Source organism: Somniosus microcephalus, chromosome 33 (assembly GCF_052327205.1).
Source record: "Somniosus microcephalus isolate GS21.2 chromosome 33, FLI_Smic_1.0, whole genome shotgun sequence".
Taxonomy (NCBI): Eukaryota; Metazoa; Chordata; class Chondrichthyes; order Squaliformes; family Somniosidae; genus Somniosus; species Somniosus microcephalus.
Genome location: NC_141019.1, coordinates 2,252,332 through 2,277,928, shown reverse-complemented (window position 1 = coordinate 2,277,928; position 25,597 = coordinate 2,252,332). Strand labels below are relative to the sequence as shown.

The following is a 25,597-nucleotide window of genomic DNA, read 5'->3' as shown; positions in this document are numbered from 1 at the left end:
CACATTTAGCCACGTTATATTGCATCTGCCATGCTTTTGCCCAATCACCCAACCTGTCCAAATCATCCTGGAGTTTCACGGCATCCTCCTCACAGCACACACGCCCACCCAGCTTTGTGTCATCTGCAAATTTGGAGATATCACATCTAGTTCCCTTGTCTAGATCATTAATATATATTGTGAATAGCTGGGGTCCTAGGACCGATCCCTGCGGTACCCCACTAGTCACTGCCTGCCACTCGGAAAAAGGCTCATTTATTCCAACTCTTTGCTTCCTGTCTGCCAGCCAGTTCTCTATCCAAGTCAATACCTTGCCCCCAATCCCATGTGCCTTAACTTTACACGCTAATCTCTTATGCGGGACCTTATCGAAAACTTTCTGAAAGTCCAAATACACCACATCCACTGGTTCTCCCTTATCTATTTTACCAGTTACATACTCCAAAAATTCCAGCAGATTAGCCAAGCATGATTTACCTTTTGTGAATCCATGTTGGCTTTGTCCGATCCTGTCACTGTTTTCCATCATATTACATCTTTTATAATGGACTCTAGCATTTTCCCCACTATCGATGTCAGGCTTACCGGTCTGTAATTGCCCGTTTTCTCTCTACCACCTTTTTTGAATAGTGGGGTAACATTAGCTACCCTCCAATCCATTGGTACTGTTCCAGATTCCATCGAATGCTGGAAGATGATCAGCAAAGCATCTACTATTTCGAGGGCCACTTCCTTAAGTACCCTAGGATGTAGATTATCAGGCCCTGGGGATTAATCGGCCTTCAATGCCATCAATTTCCCTAACACCATTTCCCTACAAATACTGATTTCTTTCAGTTCCACCCTTTCATCTGACCCTATGTTCCCTGACATCTCTGGGAGGTTATTTGTGTCCTCCTTTGTGAAGACAGAACCAAAGTATGTATTTAATTGGTCTGCCATTTCTTTGTTCCCCTCGTTTGGAGTCTCGTTTGTGGCCGCAGAAACGCCTATCTATTCCCCTTACAATAGAATCCCCTATTACTATAGCTCTACCCCTCTTTTTCCTCCCGTCCAGTGCAGCAGAGCCACCCCTGGTGCCAGGAAGTTGGCTGCTGCTGCCTTCCTCTGATAAGCCATCCCCCGCAACAGTCCTCAAAGTGGTGTATCTGTTTGAGAGGGGGATGTCCACAGGAGACCCCTGCACTACCTACCGAGGGAGAGCTGCACTGTCAGAGGGTCAGTACTGAGGGAGCGCCGCACTGTGGGAGGGGTAGTACTGAGGGAGCGCCGCACTCTGAGGGGCAGTACCGAGGGAGCGCTGCACTGTCGGAGGGGCAGTACTGAGGTAGCGCTGCACTGTGGGGGGGTAGTACTGAGGGAGTGGCACACTTTCAGAGGGGCAGTACCGAGGGAGCGCTGCACTGTCAGAGTGTCAGTACTGAGGGAGTGCAGCTCTGACAGAGGGTCAGCACCGAGGGAGCGCTGCACTGTCAGAGGTTCAGTACCGAGGGAGTGCTGCACTGTCGGAGGGGCAGTCCTGATGGAGCGCCGCACTGTCGGAGGGTCAGTACTGAAGGAGCAGCACACTGTCGGAGGGGCAGTACTGCGTGAGCGCCACACTGTCGGAGGGGCAGTACTGAGGGCGCGCTGCGCTGTCAGAGGATCGGTACCGAAGGAGTGCTGCGCTGTTGGAGGGTCAATACTGAGGTAGCGCCACACTGTCAGAGGGGCAGTACTGATGGAGCGCCGCACTGTCGGAGGGGCAGTACTGATGGAGCGTCGCACTGTCGGAGGGTCAGTACTGAAGGAGCGCCACACGGTCGGAGGGGCAGTACTGATGGAGCGCCACACTGTCGGAGGGGCAGTACTGAGGGAGCGCTGCGCTGTCTAAGGGGCAGTACTGAGGGAGTGCTGCACTGTCAGAGGGGCAGTACCGAGGGAGTGCTGCGCTGTCGGAGGGGCAGTGCTGAAGGAGCGTCATCTGAAACACGGACCCTCCAACAGTGCAGCAATCTTTGATTACTGCCCCTCTGGCAGCACAGCACTCCCTCAATACTGCCCCTCTGGCAGTACAGCACTCACTCAATACTGCCCCTCTAGCAGTACAGCACTCCCTCAGTACTGCCCCTCTGGCAGTACAGCACTCCCTCAGTACTGCTCCTTCGACATTACAGCACTCCATCAATACTGCCCCTCTGGCAGTACAGCACTCCCTCAATACTGCCAGTCCAACAGTGCCGGGTTTTTGAGGTACTGTTCATCCGATACTGTAGCGCTCCCTCAGTACTGCCCCTCCTACACTGCAGCACTCCTCAGTACTGCCCCTCCAACAGTGCAGCACTCCCTCAGTACCACCCCTCCGACAGTGCGGCACTCCGTCAGTACTGCCCCTCCGACATTGATGCGTTTCCTCAGTACTGACCATCCGACATTGCTGCGCTCCCTCAGTACCGCCCCTCTGACAGTGCGGCGCTCCCTCAGTACTGCCCCTCCGACAGTGCAGCACTCCCTCAGTACCGCCCCTCCGCCAGTGCGGCACTCCGTCAGTACTGCCCCTCAGACATTGCGGCGCTTCCTCAGTACTGCTCCTTCGACATTACAGCACTCCCTCAGTACTGCCCCCTCTGGCAGTACAGCACTCCCTCAATAGTGATCTTCCGACACTGCAGCGCTCCCTCAGTACTGCCAGTGCGACAGTGCCGGTCTTTTGAGGTACTGATCATCCGATAGTGTAGCGCTCCATTAGTCCTGCTCCTCCTACACTGCAGCACTCCTCAGTACTGCCCCTCCGACAGTGCGGCGCTCCCTCAGTACTGCCCCTCCGACAGTGCGGCGCTCCCTCAGTACTGCCCCTCCGACAGTGCGGCGCTCCCTCAGTACTGCCCCACTGACAGTGCAGCGCTCCCTCAGTACTCAGTATTCTACCCATGGAATTGTTCTTGGAGATTATGTAGCTCTGAGTCACAAGACTGATACCGAGGCTAAAATTCTTAAATTGTGAGGACCGGTTGCATAGATTAGGCTTGTATTTCCTTGAGTTTAGTAGATTGAGGGGTAATCTGCTTGAGGAATTTCATATCATTAAAGGAGTTAACCTGTGTCTGTCTCCATCTATGGCCACCTCAAGATACCACATATGGCGACGAGAATAAAGGACGGAAGAGTTTTGGAGTATTCGGAAGAGGTGCTCGGGTTGGTTAGCAAACTAGTCGGAAAAGCACGAGGCTAGGCCGCGGGAGTCGAAACGGAGTTTGATTTTTTGGCTGAAGTGACCGGACTCCAAGGATGGCAGGAACGGTAGGCTCCGTGGCACCTTTTGACAGCAAGTCGCAGTCTTGGGAGGAGTATATTGAAATACTGAGCCATTTCTTTATGGCAAACGAGGTGGACAGTGCTGAAAAGAAAAGGGCCATTTTACTGAGTTGTTTGGGAGCGCAAACCTATACACGGATGAGGAATCTGCTGAGCCCGGAGCGGCCAGGAGAAAAATCTTTTGGCGAGTTGATGAGTCTACTAAAGAATCATTTCAATCCGAAACCTAGTGAAATAGTACAGAGATGGAAATTCAATTCGAGGATTAGGAGGCTGGAAGAAAGCGTTACTGAGTATGTGGAGGAGCTTCGGAAGCTCGCAGAGGACTGTAATTTTGGAAATGCGCTCAGTCATGTTAAGGGACAGACTAGTATGCGGAGTTAATGACGACAGTATACAGCAAAGGTTGCTGCCAGAAGAAGGATTAACGTTTGAGATGGCACTTAAAAAAGCACAAGCCATGGAGACGGCTAACAAGGACATTAAGGACTTAAACAGTATGAGCAAGGAGAAATGGAGTAAACCAGTGGGAGGAGCTGTTTTCAAGATGGAAGCTGGCGCGAAAAGTCCACCAGTCGGGGTTGGGGATTGCTACCGATGTGGCGGGATGAGCCATTATGCAAAGGACTGCAGGTTTGCAAAGACAAAGTGCCACAATTGTGGAAAAATAGGGCACTTAAAGAAAGTCTGTAAAAGGGCAGTGAGTGAGAGAAGCAGTGCTAAAGGGGCAAAGCATGCTAAAGGGGGGAGGGAGAAGTACACAAAGCGGGCAAATTACATACAAGAGGAGGAAGAGTCTAGTGAGTCTAGTGAGGAGGTTTTCACTATATACAGTATCGACACTTCAAGGCCCAACGTACCCCCTCTCACTCAGTATTTGATAGTGAACGGAGGTCAAGTAAAGTTTGAGATTGACACCGGATGTAGCGTAACCATAATGTCGCAGACTGAGTACGCCAAGCTATGGGGGAAGCAAAAGTACCAGAGCTAGGTACATGCCCATTAGTCTCAAAACCTACACAGGACAGAAGGTGGACATTTTGGGGGCGGCCGAAGTACAAGTGGAACACAAAGGAGTCACCAAAGAGCTTACGGTGGTAGTGGTAGCAGGGTCAGGGCCAAACCTGTTTGATCCACCCTCGCCCTGTGAGTTGAGTGTGGACTGGTAGGCAATGAATAAAATGGAGGACAGTACAGAGGCACTGCAAGAAGTGCTGATGAAGCATGAGTTAGTGTTCAAGGACAAACTGGGCACCTTAAGGGGAGCCACAGCCAAGATTCATGTAGCCAATGATGCCACACCTCGTTTCTTTAAACCAAGGTCGGTACCTTTTGCAATGAAAACCAAGGTTGAGGCGGAACTAGATCGCCTGCTAAAGGACAAAGTAATAGAACCAGTGAAATTTTCGGACTGGGCGGCACCAACAGTCCCGATATTGAAGCCCGACGGTAACATAAGGGTGTGTGGTGACTATAAGTTAACAGTGAACAGAGTATCATCACTGGAACAGTACCCCATTCCGAGAATGGAGGACGTGTTAACATCGCTCGCTGGGGGAGAAAGATTCAGCAAACTGGACATGAGTCATGCGTATCAGCAGATATTGCTAGATGAAGAATCAAAAAAGTTTGTCACGGTGAACACGCACAAGGGGCTGTTCACGTATGCCAGGTTACCATTTGGTGTCAGTTCTAGCCCAGCAATATTCCAACGGACTATGGAGGGCATTCTGCAGGGCATTCCAAAGGTGGCCGTGTATTTAGATGATATTCTGCTAACAGGAAGTGACGATCAGGATCACGTAAAAACACTGGACAAAGTGCTACAGCGGCTGGAAGAGGCGGGGCTACGCCTGAAACGGAGTAAGTGTAGTTTCATGGAGAAGGAAGTTACATTCCTGGGACATCAGGTGGATGCCACAGGCCTCCATCCATTACCAGGGAAAGTGCGGGCAGTGCAGGATGCACCGGCACCCACCTCAGTGACTGAACTGAAAGCCTATCTAGGGCTCCTGAATTATTATAACCGGTTTCTTCCAAACTTATCGATGCTGCTGGCAACCCTGCACAAACTGCTGAGAAAGGAGGAGCCATGGCGTTGGGGGCCAGAGCAAGCGAAAGCGTTTCAGCAGTCAAAGGAGTTACTTCAGTCCAGCAGGGTGTTAGTGCATTACGACGAGAAGAAGGAGCTGATAATGTCCTGCGACGCATCACCCTATGGAATGGGGGCAGTGTTGGCCCAGCGCATGCCAGATGGAGCGGAAAGGCCCATCGGGTTTGTTTCACGCACGCTCACAGCTGCGGAAAAGAACTATTCACAGCTTGATAAAGAGGGGCTGGCCATTATATTTGGAGTAAAGAAATTCCATAAGTACATATATGGGAGGAAGTTTGTAATCAGTACTGACCACAAGCCTCTTATTAGCTTACTGAATGAGACGAAAGCGGTGCCTCAAATGGCATCACAGAGAATAATGAGATGGGCAGTAATACTAAGAGCCTATGAATATGTGATCACGTACAGAGCCAGCAATGAAAACGGGAACACGGATGCTCTCAGCCGCCTGCCCCTCTCAAAATCTCCTCGCAGTACTTCCCCTGAGGAGCACGTCCTGATGCTGGATCAGGAGATCAGTCCCCTGATGACTTCAGTGCAAATCCAGGGCTGGACAGCCAAAGACCCCATTCTGTCTAGGGTCCATGAGTATGTGTTGAAAGGCTGGCCAGATCACCGTGAGGGACCGGAGTTCACGCCGTACAGACAGAGACAGCACGAGCTCAGTGTCCAAGATGGATGTGTGCTATGGGGAGCACGCATCATAGCCCCAGAGCGGGGACGCTCTACTTTGATGGAACAGTTGCATCAATCGCACCCAGGAATGACTAGAATGAAAGGACTGGCTAGGAGCTACCTGTGGTGGCCTAACTTGGATGCTGAAATTGAGTCAAAGGTCATGCACTATATGTCAGGAACAGAGGAAAGCACCTGCCGGGGCACCACTCCATCCCTGGGAGTGGCCCAGCAAACCCTGGAGGAGAATTCACATAGACTATGCGGGACGAATATGGGCAAAATGTTTTTGGTGCTGGTAGACGCTCACTCAAAGTAGATCGACGTTTATCCAGTGAGCTCTGCAACGACTGATGCTACACTGGATTGTCTCAGGAACAGCTTCAGCACGCATGGTATTCCAGAAATGATTGTATCCGACAATGCACAGTGTTTTGTTAGTGAAGGGAGCAAAGGATTCATGGTAAGGAATGGAATCACACATGTCACCTCGGCTCCATATAACCCAGCCTCAAATGGGTTAGCCGAGCGAGCCGTGCAGACTTTTAAGGAGCTCATGAGGAAGAGCTCAGGTGACACCCTGGAGACCAAGCTCAATAGAGCCTTGTTTAGTTATCGTATAACACCCCAAGCTACCACGGGGCTTTCTCCAGCTGAGTTGATGATGTGGAGAAAGTTGCGGTGCACGTTAGACCTGATACATCCAGATCTCAAAAGCAAGGTGGAGACAAAACAAACAAACCAAAAAGCGTACCATGACAAACATACTAAAGCTCGCAATTTCGCCATAGGGGACTCTGTGTACACCTGGAACTTCGGTTATGGACCTAAATGGATACCAGGACTAATCCAGGACATTACAGGACCTGTGTCGTACTCCGTGTTACTAGGGGATGGTCGAGGGGTTTGTCAGCATGTGGATCAGCTTTTCAGCCGGCAGCAGGGGGAACTGCCTCAGATGGAACAAAGGGCAGTAGAGGAGGCTGTTCCAGGACCCAGCACGGCTTATAAGGTGTCAGTGGACACTGGTACTGCCAGGCCACAGCGGGACAGAGTAAAACCAACATCAGAGACTACTCCAATCTCAAGTGCGAATGAATCTGAGAATCCACCACAAGTGGAATTAAGACATTCACAAAGGATTCGCAAGCAACCAGAAAGACTTATACAAACCTGTTAAATTAGTCAGGGGTTAACCATGGTTAGAGCATACTGGTTAGTTAAAACGTAGTACCTAGTAAGGGTTATTGTTTAAGAATTGCATACGGCAATCTTAAGGGGGGAAGGAGTGTAGTAACCTGGGAGGTTATGAGTAACCTGATCCACCAGGTGGTGCTGTGGCAATTGCTCTCCTGAGTGAAGTCTGATCTGTACTGGTTGTACTCTTTGTTTTTGCTGCCTCATGGCAGAAGCTTTTATGTGCAAGTGTTGATTAAACCATGTTAAGGAGTTAACCTGTGTCTGTCTCCATCTATGGCCACCTCAAGATACCACAGAAATCTGCGCTCAGGAGTTGACAGAATGGGAGGGGCGCAGAGATCTCGCAGGGTGGCAGGGCTGGAGGAGTTTGCACAGATAGGAAGGGGTGAGGCCATGGAGAGATCCGAACACAGGGATGAAAATTTTAAATTGGAGGCCAGTGTGGATCAGCGAACACGGGACCTTACAACCCGCTCATATCTCTGCATTCCTCCCGGTCTGCCCTCTGATCCATCTCCCACTTCCTTCGTCCCACCATTGGCGGCCATGCCTTCAGCCACCTTGACACTAAATTCTGGAATTCCCTCCCTAAACCTCTCCCACTTTCTACCTCTCTCTCATCTTTTAAGACGTTCTTTAAAACCAAACTCTTTGACCAAGCTTTTAGTCGCGTGTCCTAATGTCTCCTTATGTAGCTCACTGTTAATTTTCTGTCTGATCACACACCTGTGAAGCGCCTTGGCAAATGTTACTACGTTAAAGGTTCAATGTAAATGCAGGTTATTTTGTCATATACCCTACCCGATATTTCTTGCGACAATGGGAGGCCAATCCTTCTACATCCGTATTGGGCCTCGACCCAAGTTGAAATTTAACCCCCAACATTTCCATGGTGTTTCTGATTGACATATAATCTGTGGACATTCATGAACTTTTAGAGGTCGCAAGCAACAGAATTAGTGACCTACGCTGGGACATTGACAGGTAGCTCGATATAATCTGCTCAAAGGCTTTCAGATCTCTCTCGTCTGACTGGTCGAGGAGGTGGCCGAGATTTTGCCGGTAAGTCTTATTAATGTCCCTTTCACTGCTGGGAGCAATCCCTGGAAATAAAATAACAGTGAGTAGGAGAAATTCAACACCGACAGTTCACAAAATGTACAAGTAATAAGAAAAGGCTTGAAATCCGAGGCAGACATTTTTGGAAATGCACAACACAAAAAACATACTCCCATTTCTATAGAGCATTTCATGCCCTCAGGACGTTCCAAAGTGGTTTTTGTAGTGTAGTCACTGTTGTAATGTATGGAACGCAGCAGCCAAATTGCCCACAGGAAGATCCCACAGACAGCAATGTGATAAATGATCAGATCATCTGTTTTTTTAGTGATGTTGTTTGAGGGAAAAGTCTTGGCCCCAGGACACCGGGGAGAAGTCCCCGACTCTTCAAAATATTAGACAGTGGTGAGGTTTCGGAATGGAATTCCAAAGATTAGGGCCAAGGCGGCTGAAGGCATGGCTACCAAGGGTGGTGCGATGATTATCGGGGACGAGCTAAAGGCCAAAATTGGAGGAGGGCAGAGATCTGGGCTGATTTTAGGGCTGGAGGAGGTCCCTATCTGGAGGAGATAGGGAGGGCCGAGGCCATGGAGGGATTTGAACACAAGGATGAGAATTTTAAAATTGAGGTGTTACCGGGTCGCAAGCCAATGTAGGTCAGTGAGCGCATGGGGTGATGGGTGAACTGGACTTGGTGCGAGTAGGAAAACATATTATTAATAACAACAATTACAATACAACAGTATAACTTACGTCGAATATCCTTTCTGAATGTTACGAGCTGATTGAAGAAGAACTGCAGCAAACTTTCATCACTGTGATGAAGGAGATCACTAATCTTCTGCCGTGAGGTCTTTGGAGTTCCTGAGGCCTTAACTAGAAATAAAATATCATCGTTTGTCAGATATTAACACATCCCCATCAAAGGAAAGGAAAGGAATGGAAAGAAGGAAGGATTACATAGAATTACATCGAATACACAGCACAGAAACAGGCCATTCGGCCCAACTAGTCTCAGCTGGTGTTTATGCTCTACACGAGTCTCCTCCCAGTCCTTCGGCCTCATCTCAGCCTTTCAGCATATCTTTCTATTCCATTTTCTCTCATGTACTCATCTACCTTCCTTTTGAAAGCCTCTAAGCTATTTGCCTCTAACATTTCCTGTGGTAATGGGATCCACATTCTAACCACTTGCCAAATGAAGACATTTCTCCTAATTTCCCCATTGGATTTAATAGTAATTATCTTGTATTGATGGGCCTAGATTGGATTCTCCACAAGTCGAAAACATTCTCTTCACATCTGACTTGTCCAACCCATTCATAATTTTAAAGACCTCTATCAGGTCACCTCTAAGGCTTCTCTATTCTAGAGAAAGAAGCACCAGCCTGTTCAAACTTTCCCAATAGCTGTAATCTCTCAGTTCTGGTACCACTCTTGCAAATCTTTTTTTGCACTTTCAATGTTTCGATGTCCTTTTAAAATATGGAGACCAGAACTGTGCATAGTGCAGTGCAGCCTGACCAGGCTCCGATACAAAGTTAACGTAACTTCACCACTTTTGAATTCTCTACCCCTAGAAATAAATCCCAGGATTTTGTTAGCATTTTAAATTCCTTTTCTGACCTGCGATCCTGCTTTTAATGGTTTGTGCACCTGTATCCCGAGATACCTTTGCTGTTCAATCCAATTCAGTTTCTTATTTTCTAAGGTGTCGGTGATCTGTCTATTTTTTGTACCAAAATGAATCACCTCACATTTCTCTACGTTAATGTTAATTTGTCCCTTAGCTGCCCAGTCTGCAAGTTTTCTAATGTCTTCTTGTATTATTTGGCATTCTTCCTCAATGTTAGCTATACCCCCAGTTTGGAAGGTGTAGTGTATGTACCTTTAAGGGGAGAATTACTTTTTACAGCTCCTGTATACAGTAGTACCGGCAGTGACCACACCTGTATATAAACCCTGAGTAGGGATCTGTACTGTTAGTTTTAGAGTAACCCTCATCCAGTAAACATCTGTTGATTGTTCCTCTGCAGTCTCTGTCTATTTATTGAAAGACACCATACATCAAGATTCATGGATTTAACATTGGCGACGAATGGATTCAAACCTACCTGCAACTCTGCATCACCTCCCAGGGATTCGCTCCTGGAGAAGAGTGAAAGAAGAAGGCCGAGTCCAGAAATACAGGCGTCGACCATCCAGAGAAGGCTTGAGCATCGCAGAGGAGGCTGTGGAGAGCTGGGCTTGGTTCTCCAGTCACGGTGGTCCAGCGAAATGGGCTGGCAACAGGTACGGCGCAGGCCCTTCCCGGACAGCGGCGGCTGGAGCCGACCGACGGCACAGGAAAAAGGCCGAGCAGCGTCGACGGGGTAAGAGAGAGGGTAAAGCGCACAGGGCGCAGCTGGGGTTGAAGACCGAGCGGCGTCAACGAGAGAGGCGCGCAGGAAAACGCGCAGAGCGCGGCCGGTGTTCAAGGGCTGAGCAGCATCCGCAGGGGAAGGAAAGCGCGGGAGACGCCATTTGAGCCGCAGCGGAGAAGGGAGAGCGCAGGAGACGCCATTTTGAGCCACAGCGGAGAAGATAGAGCGCGGGAGACACCATTTTTAGCCAGTCTAACCACACCCAGGGATGCCGAAGAGTGGCAGTGTCACAGCGTTTGACAATGAAGTCGAAGATTGGGCGACATATGTAGAACGCATAGAAGTGTACTGCAAGGCGACTGAAGTGCCAGATGCCAGGAAAGCACTGGTATTGTTGAATTCCATGGGTGCAAAAATGTATGGCTTACTGCAAAAGCTAGTAACCCCAGAGAAGCCAGTGGAAAAGGATTTTGAAAGCATACAGTGGCAATCCTACAGGACCACTTAAACCCCACACCGCTGCTGATAGCAGAAAGATTTAAGTTTCATAAAAGGAACCAGCATAAAGACGAAAGTAATGCTGAGTATTTAACGGAACTGCGCAAGCTATCGAAACACTGCCAGTTTGGAACGGGACTAGCAGATACTTTATGGGACAAGTTCGTGTGTGGGCTTCAAAGTGAAGGAACCCAGAAACGGTTTCTATCAGAAAAGGATCTTACGCTGGACAAGGCTTTCAGCATGGCAGTTTCACACGAAGCAGCAGCACGGAGCGCGGCTGAGATACAACAGAGACCGCAAGAATATGGCACAAATGAAATGGCATACGGAACAGTGAAGTGCTATCGCTGCGGCAGAACAACACATGACCATAAGGATTGCTGGTTCAAGGACCAAGTGTGCAGACAGTGTGGAAAAGTAGGACACAGAGCAAGTGTCTGCAGGTCGGAAAAGAAAACCAGCAGCAAGAAATCTCCACAGGAGAAGTACAAGAAGGTACATAAGGTGATGGAGAGTAGTTCAGACGAACAGAAAAGGTATACAGACTCCGGAAGCAAGGAGCTGGGTTGTCTGAAACTACATAATGTGATCAAAATGGAGGATCACCAAACTATCTGGGGCACGCTCAAGATAGCCGGAGCCCAAGTGAAAATGGAATTGGACACAGGATCAGCCCTAACAGTCATAAACCGAAGGGACTACAAGCGGCTATTCTCATATATACCCTTGAGAGATACAGGGATCGTCTTGAAGACGTACACGGGGCAAAAAGTCTACCCCAAAGGAAAAATAAAGGTGAACGTTATATATAATGGCAAGGAAACACCAAAAATTGACCTATATGTATTGCCAGTGGGAGGACCACCACTACTAGGACGTAAATGCATCCGGAAGATACAGCTAGATTGGCATTCCATACAAGCACTGATTGTAGATGCCAAAAAGGATGACGACGTCACATCTGGACGACTGTCAAAAATGCTAACTGACGCAAAAGAAGTGTTCCAGGAGAAACTCGGAACACTAAAAGGCATAACAGCGACGATCAAAATAGTGGAAAATGCAAGCCCGAAGTTTTTAAGGTCAGACCGGTGCCTTATGCGATCGGCTCAGTCGTCGAATCAGAGCTGGAAGGTTTGGAACGTTCAGGAGTACTGTCCAAAGTGGACTGGAGCGAGTGGGCTACACCCATCGTTCCTGTAATGAAGTGGTCATTGAGTAATACGCCTGGGGAACCAAAGAAGGTTTGCATCTGTGGGAACTTTAAGGTGACAGTGAACCCAATCCTTCACACGGTACAATATATGCTTCCGCGGATTGAAGATATTTTCACCTCGCTATCTGGAGGTAAATGCTTCACTAAGATTGATCTGGCCCAGGCGTACCTGCAAATGGAGGTAGAAGAAGCCTCGAAACAGTGCCTCACGATCAACACTCAAAGGTCTCTACCAATACAACTGGCTGGTGTTCGGGGTAGCATCAGCTCCGGCTATTTGGCAAAGGGCAATGGATCAAGTCCTGGAAGGGATTCCAGGGACCCAATGTTATTTGGACGACATCCTGGTCACGGGCGAAAATGACAGTGATCACCTCGCCAACCTGGAGCAGGTGCTCACTAGATTGAAGGAATATGGGCTCCGAGCTAATCGCCACAAATGCGAGTTTTTCCAGAAGCAGATCTCGTATTGTGGCCACGTTATTGATGGAGGGGTTACATAAGTCCCCTGAAAAGATTGAGGCAGTAGTCAAGGCTCCAGCACCAGAAACTGTGTCACAACTGAGGTCGTTCCTCAGGCTGGTGAACTACTACCATAAGTTCTTGCCGAATTTGTCTCCAGTACTACACCCACTGAACACCCTGCTGCAAACGGGGGTACCATGGAAGTGGAATGACGAATGTAAACGAGCTTTCCAGAAGTGCAAAGAATTGATCACATCAAAAGAGGTGTTGGCTCATTTCAACCCAGCACTGCCAATTCGGTTGGCGTGTGATGCATCACCCTATGGTATTGGAGCGGTGCTGTCGCACAAATTCCCGGACGGCTCGGAGAGGCCAGTAGCCTTTGCGTCTCGGTCACTAACCTCAGCCGAGCGTAACTACACCCAGATTGACAGGGAGGCCCTCAGCCTAGTGTGGGGAGTGAAAAAGTTCAACCACTATCTGCACGGGCAGAAGTTCACCTTGCTGACTGACCACCAACCACTTGTCTCCATCTTTAATCCAATGAAGGGCGTTTCGGTGATGACTGCGCAACGGCTACAAAGATGGTCCCTTTTTCTAGGGGCGAACCAATATGAAATAGAGTATAAGGGCACGAAACAGCATGGAAACGCCGATGGGCTATCACGCCTGCCACTGCCTACGGCGGAAGAAGCACCAGCAGTGGACCCTGTCGAAATATTTTATTCGACTATAATTGAACGCTTGCCAGTAACTAACACGGATATAGAGAAGGAGACCCGAAATGACCCAACACTTTCTCGGGTATATGACTTGACGGTGAGGGGATGGCCAACACATGGCGACTCACTGTTGCCAGCATTCTCATCCAGAAGAGAACAGCTGTCAGTATGCCAGGGGACCTTGATGTGTGGATCCCGAGTGGTAATTCCACCCAAGTTAAGGGAGAGAGTGTTCAATGAGCTTCACGAAGGCCATCTGGGAGGGGTGAAAATGAAAAGCCTTGCTAGGGCTTGTGTGGTGGCCGGGGATCGATCAGCAAATCGAGGACCTGACAAAGAGCTGCTCAGGATGCCAGAAGGTCCAAAATGCTCCGCCACATGCCTCTCTGCACCCATGGGAGTGGCCCTCCTGGCCATGGCAACGGGTGCATATTGATTTTGCTGGTCCATTCATGGACTCAATGTTTGTAATAGCAGTGGATGCGCACTCGAAATGGCCTGAGGTGATCAAAATGCCCTCCACCACCACGGAGAAAACGATTGCAGTCCTACGGACCATATTTGCCAGGAACGACTTGCCAGAGCAGATTTGCTCTGATAACGGACCACAGTTTGTGTCCAAAGAGTTTCGGAAATTTATGAAAAGGAATGGGGTAAGGCATTACACATCCGCCCCGTATCATCCAGCCACAAATGGATTGGCGGAGAGGTTCGTACAAACCTTTAAAAAAGCAGTAAGGGCCATGTGCGATGACGACATTCCACTGCAGCATAAGGTGGACAATTTCCTGGTAGCCTTCAGAAATGCGACACATGCGTTCACCAACCAGACCCCGGCCATGATGTTCTTTAACCGAAGGTGGAGATCTTGTCTGGATTTGCTCAGACCAAATGTACGAAGAGATGTTGAGAGTAAGCAATTCCAGCACATCAATGAGAAGCCGACAAGGAGGTTCAATCTGGGCAACCAGTCTTGGCCCGCGACTACCGAACAGAGAAATGGCAACCAGGAACGATATGCACACGGCAGGGGCCACTAATGTACACAGTGGATGTTGGGGAGAACATTGTGAGACGCCATGTCGACCAGATCCTAGAGTCACAGGAACGAGTCAACCCCATGTCTCGCGTACCTGGTGATGAACCCGATGTACAGGTCGCATCTACCCCAGAAACAGTAGCATCGGAAGCTGATGAACCAACCGACGACAGGGGGGCAGAATCACCTCCGCACCAAGAGCAAAACACTCAGGAAAGGCGCTATCCAGAAAGGACCAGGAAGCCTCCCCAAAGACTGAATTTATAAATGGACTATTTTCAGTTAATGTTGCATGTTAAAAGTGTTAATTGTTAAATGAATGTTATGGTACTGTTAATCTAAAAGGGGCAGAATTGTAGTGTATGTACCTTTAAGGGGAGAACTACTTTTTACAGCTCCTGTATACTGTAGTACCGGCAGTGACCACACCTGTATATAAACCCCGAGTAGGTATCTGTACCGTTAGTTTTAGAGTAACCCTCATCCAGTAAACACCTGTTGATTGTTCCTCTGCAGTCTCTTGTCTAATTATTGAAGGACACCATACATCAAGGTTCATGGATTTAACAGAAGGAAGGAAGGAAGAAAGGAGGGAGGAGGGAGAAAGAAAGGACAGAGGATTGCTGAGGGGGCTTGATCGGGTGGATGCGGTGAGGATGTTTCCACTGATGGGCGAGATTAGAGCTAGAGGGCATAATCTTAGAATAAGGGGCTGCCCTTTCAAAACTGAGATGAGGAGAAACTTCTTCACTCAGAGGGTAGTAAATCTATGGAATTTGCTACCCCAGAGAGCTGTGGAAGCTGCAACATTAAATAAGTTTAAAATGGAGATAGACATTTTCCTAGCAGATAAGGGAATTAGGGGTTACGGGGAGTGGGCAGGGAAGTGGACGTGAGTCTAGATTCAGATCAGCCATGATCCTATTGAATGGCGGAGCAGGCCCGAGGGGCCATATGGCCTACTCCTGCTCCTATTTCTTATGTTCTTATGAAGGAGGGAAGGAAGGAAGGAAGTAATGAAGGAGGGAAGGAAGGAAGATAGGATGGAAAGTTGGAAGGAAGGAAAGAATAGGGCTGGTGATCAAAATATGCAATTCTGTCTCTTTACTTATTCTTTTCTATGCAACAAATTAATGCAACAAAACTGATTAAAATGATAGGACCCGTCATACAGAGAAGGAAGTCTCTGAAGGTTAAACTGTGTGTCAAGACAAACTGAAGGGTCGCAGGATCGAAGTTCTTCAAAATGTCGTCAATCTTTCCACGGGGATTCTCTTCACTCGTGGCTGCCATTTCTGAAAATCAAATGTAAGGGATTCTTAGCCCCTGATTGGCCAAACCACACACCAGAGGCCAGCTAAATAATAACCACACAATCGCTAATATCAAGCAATGGGGCGAGTGCTACTTGCAGGTGAAGGGGCAGAACGGCCAATACATCCCGCCCCATTCTCCTTTCCATGGCAGAGAACCAGCATTTATATAGCGCCTTTCATGACCTCAGGATGTCCCACTGCGGTTCACAGCCAATAAAGTACTTGTTTGAGGTGTAGGCACTGTTGTATTATAGAAAACGGCAGCCAATTTTGGCACACCAAGCTCCCTCAAACAGCAATGTGATAAGTGACCAGATAATCTGTTCTTTTGGTGATGTTAATTTAAGGGACAAATACTGGCCCAGGACACCTGGGAGAACTCATCTGCTCTTCGTCCAATGATGATGTGGATCTTTACACCCACCTGAGAATGAGTGAGTGAGGGGGTGAGGGAGTGTGTGAGGGAGTGAAGGAGCGAGTGAAGGAGCGAGTGAGTGAGTGAGTGGGTGAGGGAGTGAGTGAGGGAGCGAGTGAGTGAGGGAGTGAGGGAGTGTGTGAGGGAGTGAAGGAGCGAGTGAGGGAGTGAGTGAGTGAGGGGGTGAGGGAGTGAGTGCGTGAGGGAGCGAGTGAGTGAGGGAGTGAGGGAGTGTGTGAGGGAGTGAAGGAGCGAGTGAGGGAGTGAGAGAGTGAGTGAAGGGGTGAGGGAGTGAGTGAGTGAGTGAGGGAGCGAGTGAGTGAGTGAGTGAGTGAGGGAGTGAGTGATTGAGTGAGAGAGAGTGAGAGAGTGAGTGTGAGTGTTTGAGAGAGTGAGTGAGGGGGTGAGGGAGTGTGTGAGGGAGTGTGTGAGGGGGTGAGGGAGTGTGAGAGGGAGTGAGTGAGGGGGTGAAGGACTGTGTGAGGGGGTGAGTGAGGGACTGTGTGAGGGAGTGAAGGAGCGAGTGAGGGACTGAGGGAGTGAGTGAGGGACTGTGTGAGGGAGTGAAGGAGCGAGTGAGGAGTGAGGGAGTGAGTGAGAGAATGAGTGATTGAGTGAGGGGGTGAGTGAGTGAGGGAGTGTGTGAGGGAGTGAGTGAGGGGGTGAGGGAGTGTATGAGGGAGTGAGTGAGGGGGTGAGGGTGTGTGTGAGGGAGTGAGTGAGGGGGTGAGGGAGTGTGTGAGGGAGTGAAGGAGCGAGTGAGGGAGTGTGTGAGGGAGTGCGTGAGTGGTGAGGGAGTGTGTGAGGGAGTGAGTGAGGGGGTGAGGGAGTGTGTGAGGGGGTGAAGGAGCGAGTGAGGGAGTGAGTGAGTGAGTGAGTGAAGGAGCGAGTGAGGGAGTGTGAGTGAGGGAGTGAAGGAGCGAGTGAGGGAGTGAGTGAGTGAGTGAGTGAACTAGTGAGTGAGGGAGTGAAGGAGCGAGTGAGCGAGGGAGTGAGTGAGGGAGTGAGTGAGGGAGTGAGTGAGGGGGTGAGGGGGTGTGTGAGGGAGTGAGTGAGGGGGTGAGGGAGTGTGAGGGAGTGAAGGAGCGAGTGAGGGAGTGTGTGAGGGAGTGCGTGAGTGGTGAGGGAGTGTGTGAGGGAGTGAGTGAGGGGGTGAGGGAGCGAGTGAGGGAGTGAGTGAGTGAGTGAACTAGTGATTGAGGGAGTGAAGGAGCGAGTGAGTGAGGGAGTGAGTGAGGGGGTGAGGGAGTGAGTGAGGGAGTGAGGGAGTGTGTGAGGGAGTGAAGGAGTGAGTGAGTGAGGGAGTGAGTGAGGGGGTGAGGGAGTGAAGGAGCGAGTGAGCGAGTGAGTGATTGAGTGATTGAGTGAGTAAGTGAGTGAGAGAGTGAACTAGTGAGTGAGTGAGTGAGTGAGGGAGTGAAGGAGTGAGTGAGGGAGTGAAGGAGCGAGTGAGCGAGTGAGTGAGGGGGTGAAGGAGCGAGTGAGCGAGTGAGTGAGTGAGTGCGTGAGAGAGTGAGTGAGGGGGAGAGGAAGTGAAGGAGCGAGTGAGGGTGTGAGTGAGTGAGTGATTGAGTGAATGCGTGATTGAGTGAGTGAGTGAGTGATTGAGTGAGTGATTGAGTGAGTGCGTGATTGAGTGAGTGAGTGAGTGATTGAGTGAGTGATTGAGTGAGTGATTGAGTGATTGAGTGAGTGATTGAGTGAGCGAGTGAAGGAGCGAGTGAGCGAGTGAGTGAGGGAGTGAAGGAGCGAGTGAGCGAGGGAGTGAAGGAGCGAGTGAGGGTGTGAGTGAGTGAGTGATTGAGTGAGTGAGTGAGTGAGTGATTGAGTGATTGAGTGATTGAGTGAGTGAGGGATTGAGTGAGAGAGTGAGTGAGTGATTGAGTGAGAGAGTGATGCACTATCAATTCCTCATAAAAGACAGAGAGTTAATTAATAGGCTTTTATTAGCAAAGAACAGAGCATGCCTCTCGTGGTTGCCTGGTATCCAAAAGGGCAGGGGGCTGCAGAGCAGTCACCTTTATACCCGGGCATGTGGGTGGAGCCAGGGGCGGAGTCAGCTGAGGCAACAGCAGTGTGCAACAACAACAACAACAACAACAATAACAAACTGTGGTTTACCACAGAGAGTGAGTGAGAGAGTGAGTGATTGAGTGAGTGATTGAGTGAGTGAGTGGGTGAGTGAGTGAGTGAGCGAGTGAAGGAGTGAGTGAGCGAGTGAGTGAGCGAGTGAAGGAGCGAGTGAGCGAGTGAGTGAGCGAGTGAAGGAGTGAGTGAGCGAGTGAGTGAGCGAGTGAAGGAGCGAGTGAGCGAGTGAGTGAGGGAGTGAAGGAGTGAGTGAGCGAGTGAGTGAGGGAGTGAAGGAGCGAGTGAGCGAGTGAGTGAGGGAGTGAAGGAGGGAGTGAGCGAGTGAGTGAGGGAGTGAAGGAGCGAGTGAGCGAGTGAGTGAGGGAGTGAAGGAGCGAGTGAGCGAGTGAGTGAGGGAGTGAAGGAGCGAGTGAGCGAGTGAGTGAGGGAGTGAAGGAGCGAGTGAGCGAGTGAGTGAGCGAGTGAAGGAGCGAGTGAGCGAGTGAGTGAGCGAGTGAAGGAGCGAGTGAGCGAGTGAGTGAGGGAGTGAAGGAGCGAGTGAGCGAGTGAGTGAGGGAGTGAAGGAGCGAGTGAGCGAGTGAGTGAGGGAGTGAAGGAGTGAGTGAGCGAGTGAGTGAGGGAGTGAAGGAGCGAGTGAGCGAGTGAGTGAGGGAGTGAAGGAGCGAGTGAGCGAGTGAAGGAGCGAGTGAGCGAGTGAGTGAGGGAGTGAAGGAGCGAGTGAGCGAGTGAGTGAGCGAGTGAAGGAGTGAGTGAGCGAGTGAGTGAGCGAGTGAAGGAGCGAGTGAGCGAGTGAGTGAGGGAGTGAAGGAGCGAGTGAGCGAGTGAGTGTGGGAGTGAAGGAGCGAGTGAGCGAGTGAGTGAGGGAGTGAAGGAGCGAGTGAGCGAGTGAGTGAGGGAGTGAAGGAGCGAGTGAGTGAGGGAGTGAAGGAGCGAGTGCGCGAGTGAGTGAGGGAGTGAAGGAGCGAGTGAGTGAGTGAGTGAGGGAGTGAACTAGTGAGAGAGCGAGTGAGTGAGGAAGTGAGTGAGTGAGTGAGGGAGTGAGTGAGCGAGTGAACTAGTGAGAGAGTGAGTGAGTGAGGAAGTGAGTGAGGGAGTGAGTGAGGGAGTGAAGGAGCGAGTGAGTGACTGAGTGAGGGAGTGAAGGAGCGAGTGAGGGAGTGAGTGTGAGTGATTGAGAGAGTGATTGAGTGAGAGAGTGAGAGAGAGAGTGATTGAGTGAGTGAGGGAGTGAAGGAGCGAGTGAGGGAGTGTGTGAGTCAGTGAGAGAGTGAGTGAGTGTGAGTGATTGAGAGAGTGAGTGTGAGTGAGGGCATGAGTGAGAGGGAGTGAGTGAGTGAGTGAGTGACTGAGTGAGTGAGTGAGTGAGTGATTGAGTGAGTGAGAGAGAGAGCAAGTGAGAGAGTGAGTGAGTGAGTGATTGAGAGAGTGAGTGATTGAGTGAGTGAGTGCGTGAGTGGGTGCGTGAGTGAGCGAGTGAGCGAGTGAGTGCATGAGTGTGTGAGTACGCGAGTGAGCGAGTGAGCGCGTGAGCGCGTGAGTGAGCGAGTGAGCGAGTGAGCGAGTGAGTGCGTGAGTGAGCGAGTGAGCGAGTGAGCGAGTGAGTGCGTGAGTGCGTGAGTGAGCGAGTGAGTGCGTGAGTGCGTGAGTGAGTGAGTGAGTGAGTGATTGAGAGAGTGAGTGATTGAGTGAATGAGTGCGTGAGTGAGTGCGTGAGTGAGCGAGTGAGCGAGTGAGCGAGTGAGCGCGTGAGTGCGTGAGTGAGCGAGTGAGCGAGTGAGCGAGTGAGTGAGCGAGTGAGCGAGTGAGCGAGTGAGTGATATTTTAAGTGAGTGATCGAATGAGTAAGTGTGTCCATATCTCACTAAAACGACATTCGAGAAATCATTCCCGAGTTAGTTTGGAAGCTAACAAAGACAAAAGAGCTGAATTCTATGGAGAAGTGAGAGTGACTGCCCTTGACATCAAGGCAGCATTTGACCGAGTGCGGCATCAAGGAGCTCTAGTAAAACTGAAGTCAATGGGAATCGGGGGGGGGAAACTCTTTACTGGTTGGAGTCATACCAACACAAAGGAAGATGGTTGTAATTGTTGGAGGTCAATCATCTCAGCCCCAGGACATCAATACAGGAATTATATCGCCATTCCTTCATCGTCGCTGGGTCAAAATCCTGGATCTCCCTCCCGAACAGCACTGTGGGAGTACCTTCACCACACGGACTGCAGCGGTTCAAGAAGGCGGCTCACCACCACCTTCTCAAGGGGCAATTAGGGATGGCCAATAAATGCTGACCTTGCCAGCGACGCACACATCCCGGAACGAATAAACAAAAAGCTGATGAATGTCATGAACTCAATGTTTATTATTGAAATCAAAGTCCAGTTTGCAAAACTTTGTTAGTAATAAAGATAAAGGTAAAGTGGAACATTTTATCTTTTATTATTTTAGATCTTTAACTATTTCATATTGGTGCTCATTATTTTATAATTACATAAATAAAATGCATAAAAAAGCGTAATACTGCGGATGTTGGAAATCTGAAATAAAAACAGAAAATGCTGGAAATGATCAGCAGGTCAGTCAGCATCTATGGAGAGAGAATCAGAGTTAATGTTTCTGGTCGATGAGTGACTGACCTGATGATCATTTCCAACAGTTTCTGTTAAGTGAGTACCACGCTCGCCCGAGTCAGAGAGTGCATTAAGTCCCACTCCAGAGACTTGGGCAGCATAATCCAGGCCAACACTCACCGGTTGCCAGTACTGAGGGAGCGCTGCACTGGCGGAGGGTCGGTACGGAGGGAGCACTGCACTGGCGGAGGGTTGGTACTGAGGGAGCGCTGCACTGGCGGAGAGGCAATACTGAGGGAGTGCCACACTGTGGGAGGGGCGGTACTGAGGGAGCGCTGCACTGTCAGAGGGGCAGTACTGAGGGAGTGCTGCACTGTTGGAGAGGCAGTACTAAGGGAGCGCTGCACCGTGGAGAGGCAGTACTGAGGGAATGCCGCACTGTGGGAGGAGCAGTACTGAGGGAGCGCTGCACTGGCAGAAGGGCAGTACTGAGGGAGTGTTGCACTGTCAAATGGGCTGTACGAGGGAGTGCTGCACTGTTGGAGAGGCAGTACTGAGGGAGTGCCGCATTGTTGGAGGGGCAGTACTGAGGGAGCGCCGCACTGTCGGAGGGGCAGTACTGAGGGAATGCTGCACTGTCAGAGGGGCAGTACTGAGGGAGCGCTGCACTGTCGGATGGGCAGTACGGAGGGAGCGCTGCACTGTCGGAGAGGCAATACTGAGGGAGTGCCACACTGTGGGAGGGGCAGCACTGAGGGAGTGCTGCACTGTCAGAGGGTCAGTACTGAGGGAATGCTGCACTGTCAGAGGGGCAGTACTGAGGGAGCGCTGCACTGTCGGAGGGGCAGTACTGAGGGAGTGCTGCACTGCCAGAGGGGCAGTACTGAGGGAGCGCTGCACTGTTGGAGGGTCGGTACTGAGGGAGCGCTGCACCGTGGAGAGGCAGTACTGAGGGAACGCCGCACTGTGGGAGGAGCAGTACTGAGGGAGCGCTGCACTGGCAGAAGGGCAGTACTGAGGGAGTGTTGCACTGTCAAATGGGCTGTACGAGGGAGTGCTGCACTGTCGGAGAGGCAGTACTGAAGGAGCACTGCACTGTGGGAGGGTCAGTACTGAGGGAGCGCTGCACTGGCAGAAGGGCAGTACTGAGGGAGGGCCGCACTATCAGAGGGGCAGTACTGAGGGAGTGTTGCACTATCAAAGGGGCAGTACTGAGGGAGCGCTGCACTATTGGAGGGGCAGCACTGAGGGAGTGCTGCACTGTCAGAGGGGCAGTACTGAGGGAGCGCTGCACTGTCGGAGGGGCGGTACTGAGGGAGCACCGCACTGTCAGAGGGGCAGTACAGAGGGAGTGCCGCACTGTCAGAGGGGCAGTACTGAGGGAGCGCTGCACTCTCAGAGGGCCAGTACTTAGTTAGTGCTGGAGGGGCAGTACTGAGGGAGTGCTGCACTGTCGGATGGGCAGTACTGAGGGAGCGCCGCACTGTCGGAGGGGCAGTACTGAGGGAGTACTGCATTGTTCTATGTACTAGCTTTTGGATGAGCCATTAAACCGCGGCACCATCTGCCTTCTCACCTCCCAAACCCACGATCTCCACCACCTAGAAGGACAAGAACAGCAGACACAAGGAAGCACCATCAGCTCCAAGTTAACCTCCAAGTCATGTGCACCATCCCAACTTGGATATATATTGGACGTTCCTTCATGGTCACAGGGTCAAAATCCTGGAAGTCCCAACCTAACAGTACAATGGGAGCATGTTCAACTCACAGTCTGCAACAGTCCAAGAAGAAGGTTCAGCTCTATCACCTACTCAAGGGGTAACTAGGGATGGGCACTAAATGCCAGCCTTGCCAATAATGCCCACATCCCGAGAATGAATTTTTAAAACTCTCTACAGAGCCCATGTCCCTAGATGAGACAATGTACAATCAGCTCCACACTGTTTAGGACCATGAAACATTTCCCATATTCATTCTGTGAATGTAATATATAACTTACCTTGGACCACTGCTTGCTGCTTACAACCCCAAATGTGTTCAGTCCAATGTGAAGCCCAACAGGATAGCAAAGAGCAGCTGATCAAAGTTCAGCTCCTATTGACTCAAAAGCTGCCAAAACTAATAAGCCCGCCCCATTTTACCTCAAGTGAGCTGGAATACAAAGGCAGGAATGTTAGACTTCAATTGCACAGAGCCTGTCAGACCACATCTCTCCCCCGCCCCCCACAAGGCTGTGGATGCGGGGGGTCAATTGGAGATTTCAAGACAGAGATTTAAATTTTTTTGTTGGCTAAGAGCATGGAGGGATATGGAACTCAGGTGGCTAAATGGCGTTCTTCTTCTCTTCTTAGGCAATCCCTCGGAACCGAGGATGACTTGCTTCCACATTAAAAATGAGTTCTCAGGTGACTGATGAGTCCAATGCGGAACCTACAGTCTCTGTCACAGGTGGGGCAGACGGTGGTTGAAGGGGCGGGTGGGTGGGGTGCTTGGGTTGACGTGCGCTCCTTGCGCTGCCTGTGCTTGGCTTCCGCCTGCTCCCAGCGAAGAGACTCGAGGTGTTCGGCACCTTCCCGGATGCTTCTCCTCCACTTTGTACGATCTTGGGCCAGGGATTCCCAGGTGTCGGTGGGGATGTTACACTTTTTCAAGGAGGCTTTGAGGGTGTCCTTGAAGCGTTTCCTCTGCCCACCTGGGGCTCTCTTGCCGTGTCGGAGTTCCGAGTAGTGCGCTTGTTTTGGGAGTCTCGTATCAGGCATGCGGACAATGTGACCCATCCATCGGAGCTGATTGAGCGTGGTCAGAGCTTCGATGCTAGGGATGTTGGCCTGAGCAAGAACACTGATGTTGGTGCACCTATCCTGCCAATGGGTTTGCAGGATCTTGCGGAGGCAGCGTTGGTGGTACCTCTCCAGTGCTTTGAGGTGCCTGCTGTACATGGTCCATGTCTCTGAGGCATACAGCAGGGCAGGTATCACTGCTGCCCTGTAGACCATGAGCTTAGTGCCGGGTTTGAGGTCCTGGTCTTCAAACACTCTCTTCCTCAGGCGACCGAAGGCTGCACTGGCACACTGAAGGCGGTGTTGGACTTCGTCGTCGACGTCTGCCCTTGTTGACAGTAGGCTCCCGAGGTATGGAAAGTGGTCCACATTGTCCAAGGCCTTGTCATGGATTTTGATAATCGGGGGGCAGTACTGTGTGGCGGGGGCAGGTTGGTAGAGGACCTTTGTCTTACGGATGTTTAGTGTAAGGCCCATGCTCTCGTATGCTTCGGTGAAGGTGTTTACGATGGTTTGGAGTTCGACCTCTGAGTGAGCGCAGACGCAAGCATCGTCTGCATACTGTAATTCGATGGTGGCTAAATGGAGTTAGAGTGCAGATCAGCAATGATCTAATTGCATAGCAATGAAGGCTCGAGGGGCTGAATGGCCTCCTCCTGTTCCTGTGTAACAGGCGTGAGGGGCTGAATGGCCTCCTCCTGTTCCTGTGTAACAGGCTCGAGGGGCTGAATGGCCTCCTCCTGTTCCTGTGTAACAGGCTCGAGGGGCTGAATGGCCTCCTCCTGTTCCTGTGTAACAGGCTCGAGGGGCTGAATGGCCTCCTCCTGTTCCTGTGTAACAGGCTTGAGGGGCTGAATGGGCCTCCCCCTGTTCCTGTTTAACAGGCTTGAGGGGCTGAATGGCCTCCTCCTGTTCCTGTGTAACAGGCTTGAGGGGCTGAATGGCCTCCTCCTGTTCCTGTGTAACAGGCTCATAGAAGATAGGAGCAGGATTAGGCCATTCGGCCCATCGAGCCTGCTCCACCAGTCAATGAGATCATGGCTGATCATCCAAACTCAGTACCCTGTCCCTGCCTTCTCCCCCTATCCCTTGATCCCTTTAGCCTTAAGAAATATATCTAACTCCTTCTTGAATATATTTAATGAATTGGCCTCAACTGCCTTCTGTGGTAAAGAATTCCACAGGTTCACCACTCTCTGGGTGAAGAAATTCCTCCTCATCTCTGTCCTAAATGGCTTACCCCTTATCTTTAGACTATAAGCCCAATCGACCCAATCTCTCCTCATACATCATTCCTGCCATCCCAGGTATCAGTCTGGTGAATCTTTGCTGCACTCCCTCCATGGCAAGAACATCCTTCCTCAGATAATGCGACCAAAACTGCACACAATACTCAAGGTGCGGTCTCACCAAGGCCCTGTACAACTGCAGCAAGACTTCCTTGTTCCTGTACTCGAATCCCCTCGCTACGAAGGCCAACATACCATTTGCCTTCTTAACCGCCTGCTGCACCTGCATGCTTACCTTCAGCGACTGGTGCACAAGGACACCCAGGTCTCGTTGCACTCCCCCTTCTCCCAATCTATTGCCATTCAGATAATAATGTGCCTTCCTGTTTTTGCCACCAAAGTGGATAACCTCGCATTTATCCACATTATACTGCATCTGCCATACAACTGCCCAATCACCCAATCTGTCCAAATCATACTGGAGTTTCTCGGCATCCTCCTCACAGCACACACGCCCACCCAGCTTTGTGTTGTCTGCAAACGTGGAG

The 25,597-nt window shown here is 50.5% G+C and overlaps 1 protein-coding gene across 1 annotated transcript in view; it reads right to left on the bottom strand.

Moving 5' to 3' along the window:
- The window catches only part of LOC147096929 (uncharacterized), a 41,523-nt gene extending 18,413 nt beyond the window's left edge, over positions 1-23,110 (bottom strand). Inside the window, exons 1-4 of the mRNA XM_085972582.1 lie at positions 23,040-23,110; positions 15,823-15,945; positions 9,098-9,220; positions 8,254-8,388 (exon numbers count right to left, since the gene is read on the bottom strand). Coding sequence (XP_085828708.1) covers positions 8,254-8,388; positions 9,098-9,220; positions 15,823-15,943 — 379 coding nt within the window. The 5' untranslated portion in view covers positions 15,944-15,945; positions 23,040-23,110. The remainder of the gene's footprint in view (positions 1-8,253; positions 8,389-9,097; positions 9,221-15,822; positions 15,946-23,039) is intronic.
- Between the last annotated feature and the right edge of the window lie 2,487 nt (positions 23,111-25,597).